At 41.7% G+C, this 24,201-nt stretch overlaps 1 protein-coding gene and 10 non-coding genes across 11 annotated transcripts; 9 read left to right on the top strand and 2 right to left on the bottom strand.

Moving 5' to 3' along the window:
* The first annotated feature begins 110 nt into the window (after positions 1-110).
* On the top strand, positions 111-197 carry trnay-gua (transfer RNA tyrosine (anticodon GUA)). The gene is given in 2 exon segments: positions 111-147; positions 162-197. It is a non-coding gene; the product is annotated as a tRNA-Tyr (tRNA).
* Positions 198-713: 516 nt separating this feature from the next.
* Positions 714-785, top strand: trnae-uuc (transfer RNA glutamic acid (anticodon UUC)). Its single transcript has one exon. It is a non-coding gene; the product is annotated as a tRNA-Glu (tRNA).
* A 301-nt stretch (positions 786-1,086) lies between these two features.
* On the bottom strand, positions 1,087-1,158 carry trnae-cuc (transfer RNA glutamic acid (anticodon CUC)). Its single transcript has one exon. It is a non-coding gene; the product is annotated as a tRNA-Glu (tRNA).
* Positions 1,159-2,280: 1,122 nt separating this feature from the next.
* trnae-uuc (transfer RNA glutamic acid (anticodon UUC)) lies at positions 2,281-2,352 on the top strand. Its single transcript has one exon. It is a non-coding gene; the product is annotated as a tRNA-Glu (tRNA).
* A 713-nt stretch (positions 2,353-3,065) lies between these two features.
* On the top strand, positions 3,066-3,137 carry trnae-uuc (transfer RNA glutamic acid (anticodon UUC)). The gene has a single exon. It is a non-coding gene; the product is annotated as a tRNA-Glu (tRNA).
* A 327-nt stretch (positions 3,138-3,464) lies between these two features.
* On the bottom strand, positions 3,465-3,536 carry trnae-cuc (transfer RNA glutamic acid (anticodon CUC)). The gene has a single exon. It is a non-coding gene; the product is annotated as a tRNA-Glu (tRNA).
* Positions 3,537-4,154: 618 nt separating this feature from the next.
* trnar-acg (transfer RNA arginine (anticodon ACG)) lies at positions 4,155-4,227 on the top strand. The gene has a single exon. It is a non-coding gene; the product is annotated as a tRNA-Arg (tRNA).
* Positions 4,228-9,728: 5,501 nt separating this feature from the next.
* On the top strand, positions 9,729-16,704 carry LOC130097696 (uncharacterized). The gene is made up of 4 exons (XM_056264636.1): positions 9,729-9,860; positions 9,982-10,235; positions 10,446-10,691; positions 16,022-16,704. The coding sequence occupies exons 1-4, from the start codon at positions 9,729-9,731 to the stop codon at positions 16,692-16,694; spliced, it is 1,305 nt and encodes a 434-aa protein (XP_056120611.1). The 3' UTR covers positions 16,695-16,704.
* Positions 16,705-18,424: 1,720 nt separating this feature from the next.
* Positions 18,425-18,496, top strand: trnae-uuc (transfer RNA glutamic acid (anticodon UUC)). The gene has a single exon. It is a non-coding gene; the product is annotated as a tRNA-Glu (tRNA).
* A 125-nt stretch (positions 18,497-18,621) lies between these two features.
* On the top strand, positions 18,622-18,708 carry trnay-gua (transfer RNA tyrosine (anticodon GUA)). Its single transcript is given in 2 exon segments — positions 18,622-18,658; positions 18,673-18,708. It is a non-coding gene; the product is annotated as a tRNA-Tyr (tRNA).
* A 210-nt stretch (positions 18,709-18,918) lies between these two features.
* trnar-acg (transfer RNA arginine (anticodon ACG)) lies at positions 18,919-18,991 on the top strand. The gene has a single exon. It is a non-coding gene; the product is annotated as a tRNA-Arg (tRNA).
* Positions 18,992-24,201: the final 5,210 nt, after the last annotated feature.

Genomic DNA, 24,201 nt, shown 5'->3' with positions numbered 1-24,201 from the left:
GCTTCACTTATGGAAACAGCCAGGACGTCTCTCTGTGCCACTAGCACTTTTAGCCGGCAGGCGGAGCTTTCGAAACCTGATAGGTTTAGGTTCTGTCCCCAAACGATGTGCCTTCGATAGCTCAGCTGGTAGAGCGGAGGACTGTAGGTGGCAAATTGGCAATCCTTAGGTCGCTGGTTCGACTCTGGCTCGAAGGAGGTCTTTTTCACAAGCAAACATTTCATTGGCCATGCTTCTCGATAACGGTTACCATACAATACCATGCGTCTTTTCAGATGCATTGCATGGGTACTGTCACAAGGACCTTGCTTTAAGACAAGTTTATAGTGTCTATTATGCCAGCACAGGAATGGGAGGAAACTGAACCCCCTGGGCGAGGCAAATGCACTCAAGGCTGCCTGACTGGTGGGCCAGTGGCGCAATGGATAACGCGTCTGACTACGAATCAGAAGATTCCAGGTGCGACTCCTGGCTGGCTCGCTCTGCCTCTTTTGCTTCGCTGTCAGCCCATAGCCATTTTATTATTATTAGCCCATAGTTTTTGTTATTATTATTATTGGATTAGTTGAATAATGTTTTAAATTGACAGTCCAACAATAGGCTGCTTTGTCAGTGGGATAACGGTTACCATACAAATACGATCATTCCCATATTCTTAAAGGGGGGCGGTCACACACTAAAAGCCAAAGGGCCTGCTTGAGCCTTGAGGAAGTTCCCATATGGTCTAGCGGTCAGGATTCCTGGTTTTCACCCAGGCGGCCCGGGTTCGACTCCCGGTATGGGAAGTTCGTGTTGTCTTTGCTTCACTTATGGAAACAGCCAGGACGTCTCTCTGTGCCACTAGCACTTTTAGCCGGCAGGCGGTTCTGTCCCCAGACGATGTGCCTTCGATAGCTCAGCTGGTAGAGCGGAGGACTGTAGGTGGCAAATTGGCAATCCTTAGGTTGCTGGTTCGACTCTGGCTCGAAGGAGGTCTTTTTCACAAGCAAACATTTCATTGGCCATGCTTCTCGACGTGGCCGTCAGCGCTTGAGTTGGTAGTCCAGCGTTTTGCAATCGCGACCGCCGCTGGAGGGCAAAAGTTCAATCCCTGACCGGGAATCGAACCCGGGCCGCGGCAGTGAGAGCGCCGAATCCTAACCACTAGACCACCAGGGAAGATCTGCTGACTCTTTCCCGTCAAGCCTGGCTGTGTGCCTCTACCAGATTTTGCAGCAACTGCTCAAGCAAGACCACTAAGGCTTGAATTTTCCTCCAGGAGAGGAGACGTCTCTGACCCTGGATCACAGTTATTCCACTGAGAAACTGTCACTGGCTCTGTAGGAATATCCTAACAACACCACAACTTGCCATGAAAACAAAGCAACCGAGATCACCAACATGTGACGCCTCCAACTTGAAGCTTTTTATAGCAGGCTCCACATCAGACCCCTTCCTGACGTTGGCTCCAGGCCTGTTATTGGCATGAGAAAAAGTAGATGTCATGACAGGCCTCTGCCCAGCCGGACACCAACAAGTCGCGTGCATAGTTTTTGTTATTATTATTATTGGATTAGTTGAATAATATTTTAAATTGACAGTCCAACAATAGGCTGCTTTGTCAGTGGGATAACGGTTACCATACAATACCATGCGTCTTTTCAGATGCATTGCATGGGTACTGTCACAAGGACCTTGCTTTAAGACAAGTTTATAGTGTCTATTATGCCAGCACAGGAATGGGAGGAAACTGAACCCCCTGGGCGAGGCAAATGCACTCAAGGCTGCCTGACTGGTGGGCCAGTGGCGCAATGGATAATGCGTCTGACTACGAATCAGAAGATTCCAGGTTCGACTCCTGGCTGGCTCGCTCTGCCTCATTTGCTTCGCTGTCAGCCCATAGCCATGTTATTATTATTAGCCCATAGTTTTTGTTATTATTATTATTGGATTAGTTGAATAATATTTTAAATTGACAGTCCAACAATAGGCTGCTTTGTCAGTGGGATAACGGTTACCATACAATACCATGCATCTTTTCAGATGCATTGCATGGGTACTGTCACAAGGACCTTGCTTTGCGACCAGTTTATAGTGTCTATTATGCCAGCACAGGAATGGGAGGAAACTGAACCCCCTGGGCGAGGCAAATGAGAGCTCCCTCCGATGAGCCAGATGAAATTGAATCCAGTAAACTATCCCTTCGGATCATTCCCATATTCTTAAAGGGGGGCGGTCACACACTAAAAGCCAAAGGGCCTGCTTGAGGCTTGAGGCTTGAGGCTTGAGGCTTGAGGAAGTTCCCATATGGTCTAGCGGTCAGGATTCCTGGTTTTCACCCAGGCGGCCCGGGTTCGACTCCCGGTATGGGAAGATCGTGTTATCTTTGCTTCACTTATGGAAACAGCCAGGACGTCTCTCTGTGCCACTAGCACTTTTAGCCGGCAGGCGGAGCTTTCGAAACCTGATAGGTTTAGGTTCTGTCCCCAAATGATGTGCCTTCGATAGCTCAGCTGGTAGAGCGGAGGACTGTAGGTGGCAAATTGGCAATCCTTAGGTCGCTGGTTCGGCTCTGGCTCGAAGGAGGTCTATTTCATTGGCCATGCTTCTCCATAACGGTTACCATACAATACCATGCGTCTTTTCAGATGCATTGCATGGGTACTGTCACAAGGACCTTGCTTTAAGACAAGTTTATAGTGTCTATTATGCCAGCACAGGAATGGGAGGAAACTGAACCCCCTGGGCGAGGCAAATGCACTGAAGGCTGCCTGACTGGTGGGCCAGTGGCGCAATGGATAACGCGTCTGACAACGAATCAGAAGATTCCAGGTTCGACTCCTGGCTGGCTCGCTCTGCCTCTTTTGCTTCGCTGTCAGCCCATAGCCATTTTATTATTATTAGCCCATAGTTTTTGTTATTATTATTATTGGATTAGTTGAATAATGTTTTAAATTGACAGTCCAACAATAGGCTGCTTTGTCAGTGGGATAACGGTTACCATACAAATACGATCATTCCCATATTCTTAAAAGGGGGCGGTCAGTCACTAAAAGCCAAAGGGCCTGCTTGAGCCTTGAGGAAGTTCCCATATGGTCTAGCGGTCAGGATTCCTGGTTTTCACCCAGGCGGCCCGGGTTCGACTCCCGGTATGGGAAGTTCGTGTTGTCTTTGCTTCACTTATGGAAACAGCCAGGACATCTCTCTGTGCCACTAGCACTTTTAGCCGGCAGGCGGAGCTTACGAAACCTGATAGGTTTAGGTTCTGTCGCCAAACGATGTGCCTTCGATAGCTCAGCTGGTAGAGCGGCGGACTGTAGGTGGCAAATTGGCAATCCTTAGGTCGCTGGTTTGACTCTGGCTCGAAGGAGGTCTTTTTCACAAGCAAACATTTCATTGGCCATGCTTCTCGACGAGGCCGTCAGCGCTTGAGTTGGTAGTCCAGCGTTTTGCAATCGCGACCGCCGCTGGAGGGCAAAAGCTCATTCCCTGACCGGGAATCGAACTCGGGCCGCGGCGGTGAGAGCGCCGAATCCTAACCACTAGACCACCAGGGAAGGTCTGCTGACTCTTTCCCGTCAAGCCTGGCTGTGTGCCTCTACCAGATTTTGCAGCAACTGCTCAAGCAAGACCACTAAGGCTTGAATTTTCCTCCAGGAGAGGAGACGTCTCTGACCCTGGATCACAGTTATTCCACTGAGAAACTGTCACTGGCTCTGTAGGAATATCCTAACAACACCACAACTTGCCATGAAAACAAAGCAACCGAGATCACCAACATGTGACGCCTCCAACTTGAAGCTTTTTATAGCAGGCTCCTCATCAGACCCCTTCCTGACGTTGGCTCCAGGCCTGTTATTGGCATGAGAAAAAGTAGATGTCATGACAGGCCTCTGCCCAGCCGGACACCAACAAGTCGCGTGCATAGTTTTTGTTATTATTATTATTGGATTAGTTGAATAATATTTTAAATTGACAGTCCAACAATAGGCTGCTTTGTCAGTGGGATAACGGTTACCATACAATACCATGCGTCTTTTCAGATGCATTGCATGGGTACTGTCACAAGGACCTTGCTTTAAGACAAGTTTATAGTGTCTATTATGCCAGCACAGGAATGGGAGGAAACTGAACCCCCTGGGCGAGGCAAATGCACTCAAGGCTGCCTGACTAGTGGGCCAGTGGCGCAATGGATAACGCGTCTGACTACGAATCAGAAGATTCCAGGTTCGACTCCTGGCTGGCTCGCTCTGCCTCATTTGCTTCGCTGTCAGCCCATAGCCATGTTATTATTATTAGCCCATAGTTTTTGTTATTATTATTATTGGATTAGTTGAATAATGTTTTAAATTGACAGTCCAACAATAGGCTGCTTTGTCAGTGGGATAACGGTTACCATACAATACCATGCATCTTTTCAGATGCATTGCATGGGTACTGTCACAAGGACCTTGCTTTGCGACAAGTTTATAGTGTCTATTATGCCAGCACAGGAATGGGAGGAAACTGAACCCCCTGGGCGAGGCAAATGCACTCAAGGGTGCCTGACTGGTGGGCCAGTGGCGCTTCATGCCGCCTGTAAATCGTGGTTATTCTTGGTTATGACAGCCAATCACGTTCCCTGCTGCAACCAAGATTCGTACTATTCTTGGTTATGACAGCCAATCACGTTCCCTGCTGCAACCAAGATTCGTACGCTTATGGCCAATCGCGGCTCTCATCGCTACCACGATTCAGCCTAGTAACTAACCAAGAATTGACCAATAAACGTCAAGAGTCACCTCCCCCCCAGAGACTTGCGAATTGGGACCGGAGAAGAGGATAACATTCATTGATTAACTTCGGATCAAAATTCGCAAAGTAAGTCAGTCTTTTGTCAATGAAAGTGAAGTGCCAAATATATAGTTGTTTTATATGAATAACATGTGTCTCAGACTAGCTAATAATTCAAGTAATTAATACAAAATATAATTAAAAAATGTGTTTATAGATAAAGCGACCAAGCATAACAAAGCATAACATTACAGTTTACTACAGCTTTACCAGTTGCAACATTAAAATGATTGTTACACACTAAGGCATCACTAATTATAATTCAATTACTGTAATATAGTGTACATTATGCTTCTACTTTTAGTACTTTTACTATATTTTTATGCTAAACTAACTTTTTTTTAGCTAACGTTAAGTAGGCTAACATTTTGAATGCATTACATTTAACTGTTACTTGTAATAGAGCAAAGGAAATTTAAAAGAGGGGGAAGTAGTGGTATAACAATGGTATAATAATGGTATAATAATTATTGAAAAAATGACATCTTACTCTGGGATCATTCTGAGATTCTGATATGTAAATCAACATTTTAAGCCTGTTAGAAAAATATAGACACACAAAGCATAATATATAATCAACATTACAAGGTAGAAAAATATAGACACACAAAGCATAATATATAATCAACATTACAAGGTAGAAAAATATAGACACACAAAGCATAATATATAATCAACATTACAAGGTAGAAAAATATAGACACACAAAGCATAATATATAATCAACATTACAAGGTAGAAAAATATAGACACACAAAGCATAATATATAATCAACATTACAAGGTAGAAAAATATAGACACACAAAGCATAATATATAATCAACATTACAAGGTAGAAAAATATAGACACACAAAGCATAATATATAATCAACATTACAAGGTAGAAAAATAGACACACAAAGCATAATATATAATCACATTACAAGGTGATCATGAGTAAATATAGTAATGTAATATGCACGGCTGTATTAACTAATGTGTTACCAAATGTGTTTGTCTGTTTCTTTCTCTAAAGTCTTTATATCTTCAAACATTTTTATTTATTTAGATGGAACCTCGCTTCAGGAGACGAGCTGATGGCAGCCTGAATCTGACTGATACAATGGAAGCGGCAAAGGTGAAGGAGGCCAACAAAGGAAAGCCGTACACAAGACCCCTGTCCCCTGACATAGTGCTGGACAAGGCCAAGAAAAGCTTAAATCAGCACCACGGAGATCTAGCTAACAGAAAGCACCTGCTGGGTTTCTTTGAAATCCAGTTTGGGGTATTTCGAGGGCAAACATTCAAGTGGGTGGCTGAAAATGCCCTGGGGTATGCAGCTTACTTGGTGGCAGCTATGAAGAGGGACCCCACAGGAGGCAGCAAAGACTCCCAAGAACATGCCCACAACAAAGAGAGTTTCAGGGAGTATTTTGAGCTCTTTCCTTCTGGCAGAATTGCCATTGCCATGAAGGAAGAGCAATATGCTGGGAAAGCTCTCCAGCACGCTACCACCACCCAGCACGCTACCACCACCCAGCACGCTACCTCCACCCAGCACGCTACCACCACCCAGCACGCTACCACCACCCAGCACGCTGCCACCACCCAGCACGCTACCACCACCCAACACGCTGCCTCCACCCAGCATGCTACCATCACCACCCAGCACGCTACCATCACCTCCCAGCACGCTACCACCACCCAGCACGCTGCCTCCACCCAGCACGCTACAACCACCACCCAGCACGCTGCCTCCACCCAGCACGCTACAACCACCACCCAGCACGCTGCCTCCACCCATACTTCCACCGCCTCTCTCCGCTCCCTCTTGTTTAGGAAGTTGCCTAACCAGAAAAGCCTGACCAAGACCATTGAAAGGCTGGTTTCCCCCGTCAAATCCACACCTTGTAAGCAAACATTTATTTGTATAACACTTTTTTGGTGTGTTTAGTATTTATTGCTTTGTAGGATTTTAGGATTTATTGTTCTGTAGTCATGTTTATCTGTTCTGTGTTTTGTTTTGTAGCTTTGGCCCAGGCACGTACGCGGCCCTCAGCCACCCTCACTCGCCCGACTGTGTCCATTGAGGCAGGCACAGGGACCTCAGCAATCCTCAATAACCCGACTGTGTCCATTGAGGCAGCCACAGGGACCTCAGCTATCCTCACTCGCCCGACTGTGTCCATTGAGATAGATGACAGCACACTGCTGGCAGAGGCAACTAAGTTTGAGATGGCACATCTGGCATGTACGTTTATACTTATTTAAAATATGCAACAAAATATTCAAGTTCCATTCCAGGGATAAAAAAGTTAAGGGAAGTTATTGTGAATTTGCACTTGTTGTATTTATTATTTTTTTTGTTTTTTTCCCCAGCACAACGAGTCTGTCTTTCATCTGGATGGATACACACTCTGCCTGAAGTGGATCAGAGGTGGATTTCCAAGGCCCTGTTCAGGTGGACAGCACAGGGCCATCCTGAGCTGATCTTTAGCAGGGTGGACAAACTTTGGTGGTATCCTCCACAGGTTCCACTGAAGACCAGTAATTGCCCTCCCTTAGAGAACTACTTTGGCCATCCCCTGCTGCTCTGGATGCCACGAAAACTGTGGCAAGTGAAGCTGACCTGTCCACATCCAGACTGTCAGAAAGACCTTCTGACCTCAGCTGGCTTGCATCAAAAGATCAGGCAGGTGTTTGCCTTGGGTAAGATATACTTTGTGGCATCTGAGTACCTGGCCTGCCGAAGATGTAAGAGGAAAGTCATCAGCTGGAGCCATGATATCGTCTCCCAGCTCGACATTGGCCACAGGGTGCAGTTCCCTTGCATTCTTACATCAAAACTTGCATGTGACGTCGAGGTAGTATGTTTGATGCGTCAGCGAGGGCTGGGAAACAGCAGCAGCCAGATCCAGCGCAAGCTGCAGGAACGTCATACTGAGGTGTGGTTGCAAAAGACAGTCCAGTATCTGACAGATTGCAAGGGGATTGCCAGTGCTGTCACTTCGAGCCTGATCCTGCCTGTGACATTTGAATCTGCTCCTTCAATGCCTTCTGTCCCTAAGCATCGGTGGCTGATGCAGGTGTACGCCCAGGATGTCCTGCAAAGGCTGGATGAGATCAAGGCCACTATCACATCGCAATATGGTCGGATCTTAAAAATGGATTCAACAAAAAAAGTGGCCAGAAAACTAGCTGGACGCAGCTATGGCACTGCTACCTGGGCAACCAATGTTGGTAATGAGCACGGACAGGTGATCATGTCCGTGCTCACAGCCAGTGAAGGTTTTGGTCTCGGGCCAATGATTGAAGGCCTCATTAAAAGATACAGAGTGGCTGGGGTGGCTCCTCCCGAGATACTGTATGTTGACCGAGACTGCTGTGGCAACACTCTTCTGAGAAGAATGTTTGAAGAGTGGGAGCAAATGATCATCCGTTTGGATGTATGGCACTTCATGCGGAGGTTTGCTGTGGGTTGCACCACTGACTCTCATCAGTTGTATGCCACATTTATGAGTCGCCTCAGCCACTGTATTTTCATGTGGGACCAGGTTGACCTGACGGCCCTGAAGAAGGCAAAGCATGCAGAGCTAGAAGCTAACTGGAAACCTACATCCGAGGCTGATGTGCTGCGCAGTCTCAGCCGTAACGAGCTAGCCCTACATTGCAGGAGAACCACTCGCGGGACCAAGGACACCCTGGCGCTGATTGAGAGCCATATTCAGGCCTTTGATGGAGATGCTGGTCGTGACACTATGGGAGTCCCACTAATAAACTCAGCCCGGATGAGAGAGATATTGAAGTCCCAGCGGAAGCATGTGGCCTGCATCCAGGATCCTGTAGGTGTGCAGCTCTACATGCAGACGGGCACTGTAGTGAAGGGAGGGCACCGTCTGCCAACCTACCGCTGTGCCAGAGGTTCCACTTCGCTTGAGTCATTTCACCTGCACCTTAACAGATTCATCCCAGGTAAATAAGTGACTTAACTGAATTATTAAAATAAGATTTGATTTAATTATATATTAAAATAACTATGGGAACAGCTATTTGTGTATCCATATGACATTTTTGTGTGGTCTTATTTTTCTTTTTTGAATTTACAGGTACGCTGGCGAGTGACACCTTCTTCCAGGTGTATCTTTTGGATGGACTTGCAAGGTGGAATGAGGACCGGGCTGTGGCAGCAACAACTGATGAGCAGCAGCCCCATTCCTACAATCATCTTCTGCGTCATGCTGTCAATACTCTTGCAGAGGAGGTTATGGGCAAGAAAATCAACCCTTATGTTGGGCCAAGAAAGTACACTGGTAGATAACTATTTGTTGTTTTTGGTCACATTTTTTTTTAAGTGTACACATACCATTTAACCTCTGTATTATAATATAATATCCTGGTATATTATCTAATTTTCAATGTTTTAATATTTTAAAGGTGAGCTTATTGGAGTGGAATACCTTTACCAGCAAACTGGTAAAGTTCTGCAGGACTACAAGTTGGCCATTGAAGAGTCCGAGACCACTGAGGTTGGTATAGAAGTGGATGAAGGTTATGCTGAACTTGAGGAGTTTCAGGACATCACTGTCCCCACCTTTGACACAGAACGGACACCTGTTGCCTCTTCACAAGCATCAGTGTCTGCAGCATCATCTCCAACCCCTCCTGTCACCAGCTCCATTTCATCATTGTCTGTGGTTCCTCCATCACCAGTGACATCTCCTGTCACCAGCTCCATTTCATCATTGTCTGTGGTTCCTCCATCACCAGTGACATCTGTCACCTGCTCCATTTCATCATCGTCTGTGGTCCCTCCGTCTCCTGTCACCAGCCCACTGCACAGTCATTCAAAGCCAGGACTCTTTCCTGGAGCACATAGCTGTGAGTTTACCAAAGTATCTATATAGAGTTATTGTGACAACAATTATCACCACCTCTATGTATATATGTCTTATTGAAAGGCAAAAATACAAATTTAAACTGAATGTTTGCCTTTTTCATGTAGTTCCAGGGGACCAATTATCAGCTGAAACTGGTCTTCTGACATCTGAAGAGAACACTTCACATGATGTAAGGGCCCAGTGTACATTTACATCTGTAAACAAAATCTTAGTTATGTTTGCTGTGCTTTCATGTAAATATTTGTATTCATTGCTGCTATCAAAAATTCCTAAATTATCTTTTATTTTAGGATTCTGTTGGACCTGATAATATTGGGGGGTATGGAGCCGTGCAGGACTTGGCAGAGTTCTTGGTTAGCCTCAGAGACCACCGTCTGGCCTTGACTGGAGAAGAGTGCGTCAAGATCATCACCCTATGGCAGGCATTGGGGGAGTATGACAAGAGGAAAACCATTTACCCACGACGTCACCAAACCTCCCTAAAACAGGGACGATTCAGAGCCACTAAGAAGATTGTGGCACCAGGTGTGGAGAGCACCAAAAGGTATGTTAAATTTAGCAAACACAGGTTCTTGATTGTCTTAAATTTTGTATAAAACAAACCACAAAACATAACTATGCACAGATATTAAAAATTAACATCTGGACAACACAAAGCAAAACAGACAGATTAGAAAAGGGGGAAAAAAACAAGAAAAATAACAGAGTAACGATCATACATTGAAATGAATATGTATTCTGCTGTAATTTGCAGGTGTTTCGTTGGGGCTCATAGTCCTGCACAGTGGCCTAGCTGCAACCGAGTGGTGGAGGCCATCTTCACAAGGCTCTGTGCCCTCTATCCAAACGTGGTGCGGTGTGATGGAGTGAGGGTGTCCCGCTTCACAATGGTGGTGCGTGCCTACAAGCACATCCGAGAGTGCATCCTCAACAATGCTAAGGTGATGAGCGAGACCACCATCCAGCTCCCAGAAGTTAACACTGCAACAGTCACACAATGGTGAGTAAATTAGCATTGTTCCAGCTAAGCATAAATTGAAGTGCCACACAAAGCGTTAAAGTCTTTTATGTGGTTGTCTTACAGTTTTTTTTTCAATCGCCAACAAGCGCTTACCCATACTTCAGATACTTTTTCGAAACTCTTAACACAGACTCACACCAACAAAACACAATTGGCCAAATGGATGATTTTCTTCTCAAAAACACATTTTGTTAAATATATACTAACTTTCAAAATAGAACACATCTTTCTCTACACACTAAATTTCCCAAAACACTGGAAATCTGAAAATGAAATTATTCTGTCAAAGAATAACACTTGTTTTCACTTCACAAGGTACATGCAGTCAATCAAAGTACACCAGGTTTCAAAATAATGGCTATTGTTGACATTACAAAAACTACATAGACTTTTATGTGTCAGTTTTACAGGTATTTGCATGCAAAAAATGCAATCCCCCGTTTTTACACTAAATTTCTTGGTTGGGACTTTTATGTCCACATTTACCGTACTGTTCACATTCAAAATCATTCCAGTAAAAAGCAAATCAGTTTTTTTCACCTCTCTCTGCACCTTCACCTCTCACTGCATCTCTCACTGCATCACTCACTCCGGCAGAAGAGCCGGAGCGGCTGTTCTGTCGGATAATATCTCTAAGACGTTACGCACCAGATGACTAATAAGTCAAAATCCAAATCACAGTCTTTGCTGTCCAAACTTAATTGATATACGTAGTGAAGAACATTATATAGAAACTGTGTCTATTCCTCGTTTAGTGAAGCCAAACAATAAATCTAGTGCAGGATCTAGCAAAAATCTTATTGTAATTAAACCAGAAAATCTAAATATCAGTGAACAAAAAGAATTTCTAAAGCTAGGTCTTCTAAACATTAGATCGCTCACACCTAAAGCGGTTATTGTAAATGAAATGGTCACAGATAATAATTTCGATATACTTTGCCTTACTGAAACCTGGCTTAAACCAAATGAGTATTTCGGTCTAAATGAGTCTACTCCGCCAAGATACTGTTATAAGCATGAGCCCCGTCTGACTGGTCGTGGCGGCGGTGTTGCAACAATCTATAAAGATATTCTTAATATTTCTCAGAAAACAGGTCACAGATTTAATTCGTTTGAAGTACTTATGCTAAATGTTACGCTCTTAGATGTAAGAAAGAAATCCATATTATCTCTAGCCTTGGCTACTGTATATAGACCTCCAGGGCCATATGCTGAATTTCTAAAAGAGTTTGCAGACTTTCTCTCGGATCTATTGGTCAATGTCGATAAAGCAATAATTGTTGGAGATTTTAACATACACGTAGACAACAAAAATGATGCCTTAGGGGCTGCGTTTACAGATTTATTAAACTCCTTTGGGGTCAAGCAAAACGTCCGTGGTCCCACTCATCGTCTAAATCATACACTAGATTTAATTATATCATATGGAACCAATCCAACTGATATAGATATTATACCGCAAAGTGATGATGTCACTGATCATTACATGGTAACGTGCATAATACGTACTGCTGAAATATGTCATGTTGCGCCACGTTATAGACCAGGCAGAACAATCCTTCCAACCACTATAGATAGATTCTCAAATAGCTTACCTGATCTATCTCAGCTGCTCAGTGAACCCAAACTAACAGATGAACTAGAGGAAATGACTAGCAGTTTGAGCACCATTTTCACTAGTACATTAGATATTGTTGCACCAATTAGATTAAAAAAGGTTAAAGAGAAAACTAAAGCACCATGGTACAACAGTGTTACGCATGATATCAAGAGAGAAACTCGTAACCTAGAGCGTAAATGGAAACAAACTAATTTAGAGGTCTTTAGAATCGCGTGGAAAGACAGTATGTCACGTTATAAAAAGGCTCTAAAAACAGCCAGGGCTGAGCACCTCCGCAAACTAATAGAAAATAACCAAAATAATCCAAGGTTCTTATTTAACACCGTGGCTAGACTAACAAATAAACAGACATCACCAGAGCAAAATATACCGTTACAGTTTAGTAGTAATGATTTTATGAATTATTTCAATGAGAAAATAGAAAGCATTCTAAACACAATTATAAATGTACAATCCTCTATGGTCTCTTATGATTCAGCCTCAATTATCGTCCCTCAAGAACAACTACACCGCTTTGCAACGATAGGACAGGAAGAGCTAAATAAACTTATTATTGCATCTAAACCAACAACATGCTCATTAGATCCAATACCCACTAAACTACTGAAAGAAGTGTTACCTGTAGTGGAAGAGCCTCTTCTCAATATTATTAACTCGTCTTTATTCTTAGGTCATGTTCCAAGAATATTCAAGTTGGCAGTAATAAAACCTCTCATTAAGAAACCGCAACTAGATCCAAATAACCTAGCAAATTACAGACCCATTTCAAATCTTCCATTTATGTCCAAAATACTAGAAAAAGTTGTATCCGCTCAACTGTGCTCTTTTTTGCAAGAAAATGATATCTATGAAAAATTCCAGTCAGGATTCAGACCGCATCATAGTACAGAAACTGCGCTAGTTAAAATTACAAATGATCTACTCTTAGCTTCTGACCAAGGCTGTATCTCAATACTAGTCCTACTTGATCTTAGCGCCGCGTTCGACACTATAGATCATAAAATACTCTTGGATCGACTACAAAACTACACTGGTGTTCAGGGACAGGCATTAAGCTGGTTTAGATCGTACTTATCTGACCGTTATCATTTTGTCTCTTTACACGGGGGAAAATCAAAGTTAACGTCAGTAGACTACGGAGTACCGCAAGGATCGGTGCTAGGCCCTCTGCTATTCTCAATATATATGCTGCCACTTGGTAATATTATAAGAAAACATGGAATTAATTTCCACTGTTATGCTGACGACACTCAATTATATATTTCATCACGACCAGATGAAAACATTACCTCATCTAAATTGACAGAATGTCTCAAAGATATAAAATGCTGGATGACGCGTAATTTCCTGCTATTAAATTCAGATAAAACGGAGGTATTACTTATTGGTCCAAAAAACTACACACAAAACCTCTTACAATACGACTTTAATATAGAAGGATGCCCTGTTACTTTTTCCACTACAGTAAAAGACCTGGGTGTTATACTAGACCGCAACTTGTCTTTCGAAAATCATATTTCATCTGTTACAAGAACAGCCTTTTTCCACCTTAGAAACATTGCTAAATTACGTAACATGCTATCTGTTTCTGATGCAGAAAAGTTAGTTCATGCATTCATGACCTCGAGACTAGATTACTGTAATGCTTTATTAGCTGGTTGTCCTGCATCCTCAATAAACAAGCTACAGTTAGTGCAAAATGCAGCCGCTAGAGTTCTTACTAGATCAAGAAAATATGATCATATAACACCGATTTTATCATCTCTGCACTGGTTACCTATTAAGTTCCGTATCAATTACAAAGTACTACTACTGACCTATAAAGCCCTTAATGGTTTAGCTCCTATGTACTTAACGGACCTTCTTTCGCCCTACAATCCACCGCGTTCTCTAAGATCACTAAATTCAAGGCTTCTGGTCATTCCTAGGATATCGAAGTCCACGAAAGGAGGGAGGGCATTCTCGCATTTAGCTCCAAAACTCTGGAATAGCCTTCCCGATACGGTCCGATGCTCTGACTCGCTGACACAGTTTAAAACTAGACTAAAGACGTGTCTCTTTAGTCAAGCATTCACATAATGCTTACCTTTTAGTCCTCTGCTATGCCATACGGAACCGTTTGCCACTGAAACTGCTTAACGCACCAGTGGGGCTCGACAGCCTTATAGACAAACGGGTCGGTCCGTATGGTTGCGGTTGGGTTGCGGAGAGTTGGGTTACGGAGAGTTGTGAGATTATGGTTTTCTAACACCTACTCCCGTGTAATGGAAATCATTATGAACATCAGCTATGCTAATTATTTCCCATCTGCCTTTCTGCTGTTATCTCGGGACGCTTGTCCCGAGAAAAATGGCGTTCGTAGGCTCCAGTTTGGTATCCTGCCTCTCACGGGGATTTCGGATGCCTCAACGCCTGTGATGAGAAGACCAACGCCTGTGAAGAGACGACTCAACGCCTGCGAAGAGACGACTCAACGCCGGCGATATGTTATCCCCTAAATATTACATGATTAACTAAATGTATTTTTCCAGGTACTCTCTGATATGGACTTACTGTAAAGCTTCTTTAAAACCCTATGATTGTTAGCCAGAGGAGAACTGGCCCCTGTTAGCCTGGGTTCTCCCAAGGTTTTTTTCTCCATCCAATCTGATGGAGTTTTGGTTCCTTGCCACTGTCGCCTTGCTTTTGGCTTGCTTAGTTGGGGATATTTAATATTCAACAATATTATTGAACTGTGTTGTACTACTTTCATGTTATCACTGTGAAGCTGCTTTGATGCAATCTGTATTGTGAAAAGCGCTATATAAATAAATGTGACTTGACTTGACTTGACTCACTGCATCTCTCACTGCATCACTCACTGCATCTCTCACTGCACCTCTCACTGCATCTCTCACTGCATCTCTCACTGCATCTCTCACTGCATCACTCACTGCATCACTCACTGCATCTCTCACTGCATCTCACTGCATCTCTTACTGCACCTCTCACTGCACATCTCACTGCACCTCTCACTGCATCACTCACTGCACCTCTCACTGCATCACTCACTGCATCTCTCACTGCATCACTCACTGCATCTCTCACTACACCTCTCACTGCATCTCTCACTGCATCTCTCACTACACCTCTCACTGCATCTCTCACTGCATCTCTCACTGCATCTCTCACTGCACCTCTCACTGCATCACTCACTGCATCACTCACTGCATCTCTCACTGCACCTCTCACTGCATCTCTCACTCCATCACTCACTGCATCACTCACTGCATCTCTCACTGTACCTCTCACTGCATCACTCACTGCATCTCTCACTGCATCTCTCACTGCATCTCTCACTGCATCACTCACTGCATCTCTCACTGTACCTCTCACTGCATCACTCACTGCATCTCTCACTGCATCTCTCACTGCATCTCTCACTGCATCACTCACTGCACCTGCATCTCTCACTGCTCCTGCATCTCTCACTGCATCACTCACTGCATCTCTCACTGCATCTCTCACTACACCTCTCACTGCATCTCTAAAGCAATGATACACGAGACAAGGGTGAGATCAATTGCTCTGTGATCTCAGCTGTGTCTTGCTGTTGCATCATAGTCATGATCAAACAGTAGTTGAACACACCATCTTTTGTATTACTGCTTAAATGTTTATTCAAATTGGTTGCTTTATGTTTTCCCAGGTACAGCAGGCGTTGTAAGTCACAGGAACAGGAGATATTGAAACAGGGTATCCAAGCCCCTGAAGCACCCATGGCAGGACCTGAGAACCTTCCTGCTGCTATGCAGAAAGGACCGACTCTCTGTTCCAGCAATTTGTCAGAGCCACACCTTTTTATCCTGCCACCAAATACTGCTGGGGAGGCTAAACTCAAAGGGAGGTCGCAACCTCAGGCCATCTTCCAGGCTCCACCATCACATCAAGGACTTCCTGTCCCTATTGCACCAGCACCACCTGTCTCTCTCCCTTTCATTTTACCACCTGTGCAGCTTCCTACAGTTCCTGGTACCTCACAGGTGATGTTCTTCAACCTCCCATTACCTTCAGCTATGCCACCATCAGCTCAGACACAGACATCCAGTCAACCGGTTCCTTACTCCACTCAGCAATATAGAAAGAGAAAACAGAAGAGGGAGAGCGCTGGAACAGTGACAAGAAAGTATGTTAGGAAGACAGACGTCATTCTTTGCAGAAAGTGCAATAAGGAGAGAAAGCCACCAACACATCTGCAGTACTTTGGCAACTGGTACTGCGAAGAGTCTGAGACTAAATCATATGATGAATGGAGAGCTGTGCTGATGGAACGAGGTTATAGGAAAAAAAAGCCAGGAAATGACAACCCTCCAGCTTCTTAAAATTGCTCTTTCAGCATGTTATTTTTATTTATTTATTTGATTAATGTTTGATTATACAACATAACAACGACAGTTGTCTTTAAAATGTATAACAACTATGTGTGTGATGCCTTTTGAATAATTTTTAAACATGGTTGGTGTGTGTGTGTGTGTGTGTGTGTGTGTGTGTGTGTGTGTGTGTTGCGCGCATGCATCTGTGAGTAGGATGGGGATAATGGGTGTTGTGTTTGTACCTTTATTTGTGTTTTATTCATTTTACTTTTCTTACACTTTATTTGATTACATTTGTTTACAGTTTTTAGAATAGGAGTGAAAGACCGGTATACTGTATCAGGTAATTTAATTCTTATTGGAGTTAAGTAAAATACTTGGCCCAGTGAAAGAAACTACAGTATCCAGAGATTGGTGGTCCATTGTTTTAATGGTCCTGTTAGTAGCTGTCACAGGGCAACAGGTGGTTGCCTGGATGAGAACAGTTTATTTTAGTTATTTTGTTACGTTAACTTATGCCTTAAGTTATTTATGTACCTGATTATCATTAATATCATCATTATTACTATTATTATTAATAATAATATATATTTTTAATAATAATAATAATAATAGATGAGAAGCATTTGTTTAGTTTATTTATGTTTAGCTATGCCTTAAGTTATTTATGTACCGGAATGTGATTATATTAAAAAATTTTAATGGGTTTGGATGTTTCTGTGTTTTTTCTTATTCATCTACTTCCTCTTTTCATTATTATTATTGTTTACTGTATTATTGACTACAACAACTACACTAAAATTATATACACATTTTAATTTCTGGGCAACAGGTGGTCGCCTGGATGAGAAGAGTTTATTTTAGCTATTTTATTATGTTAACTTATGCCTTAAGTTATTTATGTACCTGATTATCATTAATATCATTATTACTATTATTATTATTAATAATAATTATAGATGAGAAGCATTTAAGTTATTTATGTACCTGATTATCATTAATATCATTATTACTATTATTATTATAATAATATATATTTTAAATAATAATAATAATAATAGATGAGAAGCATTTATTTATGTTTAGTTATGCCTTAAGTTATTTATTATTATTACTAATACTATTATTAATATTACCAGTTTTAATAATTGTTGTGATTGTATTAAAAAAATATAATGTGTTTGGACGTTTTTGTGTTTTTCTTCTTCATCTTCTTCCTCTTATAATTATTATTATTATTGTTTACTGTATTATTATATACAAATGTTAATTTATACACATGACAGAATTATCTGGACTTAAATGTGTAGTTAAATAACATTTATCCTAATAATTAACATTAGTCATAAAAAGTTTGGACGAGCGGGATTCGATCCTGCGATCTTTGGGTCAATTTCAGGCAACTTTTGACAGCTTAGATAGACATATGTGCGCCGCGCTTGGTGCAATGGATAACGCGTCTGACTACGAGTCAGAAGATTCCAGGTTCGACTCCTGGCTGGCTCGCTCTGCCTCTTTTGCTTCGCTGTCAGCCCATAGCCATTTTATTATTATTAGCCCATAGTTTTTGTTATTATTATTATTGGATTAGTTGAATAATGTTTTAAATTGACAGTCCAACAATAGGCTGCTTTGTCAGTGGGATAACGGTTACCATACAAATACGATCATTCCCATATTCTTAAAGGGGGGCGGTCACACACTAAAAGCCAAAGGGCCTGCTTGAGCCTTGAGGAAGTTCCCATATGGTCTAGCGGTCAGGATTCCTGGTTTTCACCCAGGCGGCTCGGGTTCGACTCCCGGTATGGGAAGTTCGTGTTGTCTTTGCTTCACTTATGGAAACAGCCAGGACGTCTCTCTGTGCCACTAGCACTTTTAGCCGGCAGGCGGAGCTTTCGAAACCTGATAGGTTTAGGTTCTGTCCCCAAACAATGTGCCTTCGATAGCTCAGCTGGTAGAGCGGAGGACTGTAGGTGGCAAATTGGCAATCCTTAGGTCGCTGGTTCGACTCTGGCTCGAAGGAGGTCTTTTTCACAAGCAAACATTTCATTGGCCATGCTTCTCGATAACGGTTACCATACAATACCATGCGTCTTTTCAGATGCATTGCATGGGTACTGTCACAAGGACCTTGCTTTAAGACAAGTTTATAGTGTCTATTATGCCAGCACAGGAATGGGAGGAAACTGAATCCCCTGGGCGAGGCAAATGCACTCAAGGCTGCCTGACTGGTGGGCCAGTGGTGCAATGGATAACGCGTCTGACTACGAATCAGAAGATTCCAGGTTCGACTCCTGGCTGGCTCGCTCTGCCTCTTTTGCTTCGCTGTCAGCCCATAGCCATTTTATTATTATTAGCCCATAGTTAGGGCCCAAGCCCAAAGGGCGAAGGCCCTATTGTTTTCCTTAGGATTATTTATTAGGGCCCAAGCCCAAAGGGCGAAGGCCCTATTGTTTTCCTTAGGATTATTTATTATTATTATTATTATTATTATTATTATTTTTCTGCTACCTTTTGGACACTTTTGGAGGCCTTAACATGCTCAAAAACTCCTGAAACTTTGCACACATGTCAGAACCCGCGGCCATCAGGGCCGGGCTGAAGATGGTACCCGGGCGTGGCAGGGGGGCTCGACAGCGCCCCCTGGAACAGGGTCCGAAAACATGGTCCATAAATCAAACACGCTTGCATGTAATAATATGAAACTCGGTACACATGTAGATCTCCTCGTTTCATATATACTTCACACTCTTACTTTTTACCCCAGCCCAACAGGAAGTCGGCTATTTAGGGTTGTTGGTAAAACACACGCAATGGAATGTGAAATACTCCTCCTAGAGAATTCAAACAAACGGCACGAAACTCGGTCAGCATGAAGTCAAGACATTGAGGATGAAAGTTTGCGAGGGGATTTTTGATATCTCGAACGGTTTGGCCGTGGCGAGGAAACAAAATTATGGCGAGAAACGTGAAACAGGAAGTGTGTCATAACTACTGCATACATTAACTGATCTTGATGAAACTTCAACAGTGTGTTCGTTGTAAGAGCCCGATCACATGGATGTGACTATTGTGAGTCAAAGTTATAGCGCCACCAACTGGCAGCAGGAAGTGTGTCACTTCCTAAATGCTTTGAAATCACCCTCTTATTTTTACCCGATTTGCTTCAAACTTTATGTGTATAATGTAAACACACGGCAGATGTAGACCTGTGAAAGGATTATTGATATCTTAGATACTGTTGCCGTGGCAACACATCAAACTTTAATATTCTTGTTTGATGCTTTTGAGACTCTTAGCATGCTTGAAATTGCATGAAACTCGACAGACACAGGTATGCATATGGTTCAGATCAAGCCGGACAACTTTCTAATTAACTGTCATTAGCTCAGACCAAGAGGAAGTTAGATATTTTGGTTTGAATGTGGATGTTTCTGAGAATTTTCTCTCCCTCTCCCTCTGACAGAGAGAATGCACCCTGCCATTCGTGTGTGTCTGTGTCTGTGTCTGTGTGGGGAGGGGGGGAGGGGCTCTTTTAGTTTAAACACAAAATTATACATAGGGCCATACTGCCCTCTTGTGTCCAAAATTATATTTATATATACATTATACATATATTTGGTATGTGACTGAGGACCGAGAGCTTTTAAATACGGGACATTGATAATGGCCACGTGCAGAGCGCTCGAGGGAATTCCTATGGAAGTAGGAATGAACTAAAAAACGTTCGCTCTGTTCTGCTCGCTCGTCGCCATGGACGCGCACCATTATGAATGCCAGTGCAGCCGCATACTTTTTAGTGTCACTTTAAAATTAGTGCAATAACGGGGCCGATTGCTTGAATTGTGAGTTCAATAGTCTATTATTTTTCACGGAAAACACAACAACAAAAGAGTACAATGATAGATTCGCTTAAATAGGGGCTTTTACATAAAATAGCCTATTCCGTCATCATCTTTTCAGTCAGCTCTTCACTCTCGTGATTAATGAAATTTGACTCCTGTTGCTGATATTTGCTGCAACTTTCGTTCCGCTCACAATTTAGTAAGCAAACACGCTTCAAATGTGTTTTTATTTTATTTTTGTGTGTGTATATATATATATATATAGCTTATGTTTCAAATATGAGTTAATTAACAATCGTTGGAAAGAATGATACTTTTAATATCACTAAACCGTCATTAGGTGTCGCCAGGCGACCGTCTTAATGAGCGAGTCATTGATTCATTCGTTCAAACGATTCGTTCGAACGGCTGAGTCATTCATGAATGAGACAGATTATGGATTGGTCGTTGAATCTTTGAGTCAACCGATTCGTTCAAAATGCTGAATCATTCAGTAATGAGAACGCGTTGCTGTGAGATGCTCGATGGTTCTGCTGTGATCTTTGTTTAACTATTTTCGCTGCTGAAACAGAAAAAAAAGTCAATATTGCATCTAAAATGTAAGTGATTTGACGTGTGTGTGTGTGTGTGTGTGTGATTGTGTCTGTTACAGTGATTGTTTAACCCTTGTTAAAGTTTAGGCCTTGTCTTTTTGGATATATATCTTTTTATATAAAAAAAAATAGCATACAACCCATGTATTTTAAATGTATTGTTTGCTTTAAATTACATTGAGATTTGTATGTTTGGTAATTGAACCTGAATGAATTATAAATGAATGTGCTATATTTCAGATCATATATTTGTTTTCCTTAAAATTTGAACTAACACTAACTTTATTCTCATCTGAATGATAGATTATTTATTTCTGTATAAAATAAAAACACATTTGATTTTTCTTTTTTAATCAATGTAGAATGTGTAACTGAAAAAATAAACAGATTAGGGCTCTGATCGAGGACAATAATGTCAAAAAAAGAATCAGGGCATGTCTCATATCTTTCTAAAATGTAATTATACACCATTTATTTTTATATAAAATTATACAAATATTAGAACTAAACCCATTTTATTCCTTTTTTTCAATTTAAGAATTATTTTTAAGTTTAAAAACAGCCAGAATGGTTGTTTAGTCAAAAATAATAATAATCCAAATCATATATAGTGCTATACTGCCCTCTTGTGTTCAAAATCAGGTAGGCCTATTGAATTTATATATATTTATATATTAGGGATGTTACTATGGGAATATTTTCCCACCGGTTAATCAACGTGTGATTGTGTAAACCAATTGTGTAAACCTCCCGCTGGGGGGTTTAAAAACACTAACTTGAAAGCGAAAGTATAATATGGACGTCCGCACGGACATTGAAATGGTGGCGCTCGAATGAATTCCTATGGAAGTAGAAATTAACTAAACGTTCGCTCTGTTCTGCTCGCTCGTCGCCATAGACGCGCACCATTATGAATGCCAGTGCAGCCGCATACTTTTTAGTGTCACTAAAATTAGTGCAATTTCAGGGGCCGATTGCTTGAATTGTGAGTTCAATAGTCTATTATTTTTCACGGAAAACACAACAATAAAAGAGTACAATGACAGATTCGCTTAAATAGGCGTTTTTACATAAAATAGCCTATTCCGTCATCATCTTTTCAGTCAGCTCTTCACTCTGATTAATGAAATTTGACTCCTGTTGCTGATATTTGCTGCAACTTTCGTTCAGCTCACAATTTAGTAAGCAAACACGTTTCAAATGTGTTTTTATTTTATTTTTGTGTATGTGTGTGTATATGTATGTATATTAGGGGTGGTGAAAAAAATCGATTATTGATTAATCGCGATTATGTTATGGACGAGTATGAATCGATTATTACATTTTCAAAAATCGATTTTTTATTATATATATATATATATAAAAAAAAAATTGCATTATTTTATTTTGTAAAAAATTTTATACCGGAAGTTGAACGTCACGAACGCGCCCAGTTCCGCAAGCGCGTGTAACGGCAGCCAGAGCGAGTGAGAGCAGGTGTGCCGGAGACACACTGGCTGCGTGGCGGCGTCTCAGCTGCGTGGTGTGTCCGTTTTTATTTCGGCTCCCATGTTAACAGGTTAGAGCTTGCACACTGCCTGCATGAGCCGCGCGGAAAACGCGTGCATGCTAGAAATAGAACCGACGCCTATTTTTCACGCGACACGCAAGCGTGTTGGAAGCGTTTCCAGGCAAAATAGTCAAGTCAAGTCACCTTTATTTATATAGCGCTTTTTACAATACAGATTGTATCAAAGCGCTTCACAGTGATAACATGAAAACAATATAACAAAGTTTGTTTAAAAAAAAATTGCGTCAATGTCCACCTTAAATAAGGCAGATCAATAATATTATTGAATATTAAATGTTAAATGTCCCCAACTAAGCAAGCCAAAAGCCAAGGCAAAATAGAATAGGAAACGATGTTTATATGTCATTTTGTACACGAATACATATTAATAAATTACATTTTGATGTTTGAAAGTCTAGGTTTTGATATAAATTCAGATATCAATGTAATTTAAACAAATAATAATAATAATAATTATCGATTTTCAAATATTGCCATTATTTTTGCCTATATACAAATTTATGTCATTTTTATTTTTTAAACAATCGAGTCCTGGTGTTCACTACAGAGGTCATAGCATAACATATGAATAAAATATCTCTTTTTTTTTTTCATTTGTTTCTTATGCTCTTAACAATGTGATTACATGAAGAAGAAAAAACACTTTTGAAAAAAACGTTCTCGGCCTCAGGAGGATATAAAGATAATAGGCTACAATAACAACATAGTGTGTCTTCTGAGTGACGGTCCACCATCAGGCTAAATATAGGCTCTTTAAAGCTACACAAAATTTGTAAATGTTATTGAAATAAACAGACAGCCCACTTCCCTATTTTTCGGATTTTGGAAGATGTGTGATAACAGTTGAAATTGTTGTCGTAAAGGCAAGAGGCAAGAGTTGAAATTGTTGTAGTAAGGATTAACACACCGCTAACCCAAATGTAGACTGTCCCTCTATGTCACCTAGCAGCAGACACGTTTCTGGTGTGCAAAGACACAGAAAACGCGACGCAGCTGACACGCAACAGAAACGCCACGCTCACGCCACGCAGCCAGTGTGTCTCCGGCCTAACGAGCGTTGCTTGCTACAACACCTTGTCTTTCTAGAAGAAAATTGTCCAATTTCTACAGTATGTTGGTTCTGATCTACTTCCTAAAGGAAATAAGCCTTTCATTTATTTGTTATTGTTTAGTTCAACTTGATGAGTCACAACACAATGTGATGTATTCATTTCTGTGTTCTACAGAACATAAGCTACATACAAATAATTCTGAAGTTATAACTACATGACACAGAAAGTGCTTTGAGTTGTTGTTACTCAATAAAAGAGTTAAGTAATTCAGCAGCTGACTTTTTTTAATACTGCAAACACTTTGTAGTGTATTTTCGTTTACTGTTGTGAAATGGAAAATCAATAATCGCTAATCGAGAATCGTTAATAATCGAAAATCGACTGTAATCGAATCGGGACTTCAATAATTGTAATCGAATCGAATCGGGAAATCAGACCGATTAACCACCCCTAATG

Source organism: Rhinichthys klamathensis, unplaced genomic scaffold, assembly GCF_029890125.1.
Source record: "Rhinichthys klamathensis goyatoka isolate OS25496 unplaced genomic scaffold, OSU_Roscu_1.1 h1tg000223l_1, whole genome shotgun sequence".
Classification (NCBI taxonomy): Eukaryota; Metazoa; Chordata; class Actinopteri; order Cypriniformes; family Leuciscidae; genus Rhinichthys; species Rhinichthys klamathensis.
Note: the sequence above shows the minus strand (reverse complement) of the source record. Positions and strands in the feature narration are given on the sequence as shown.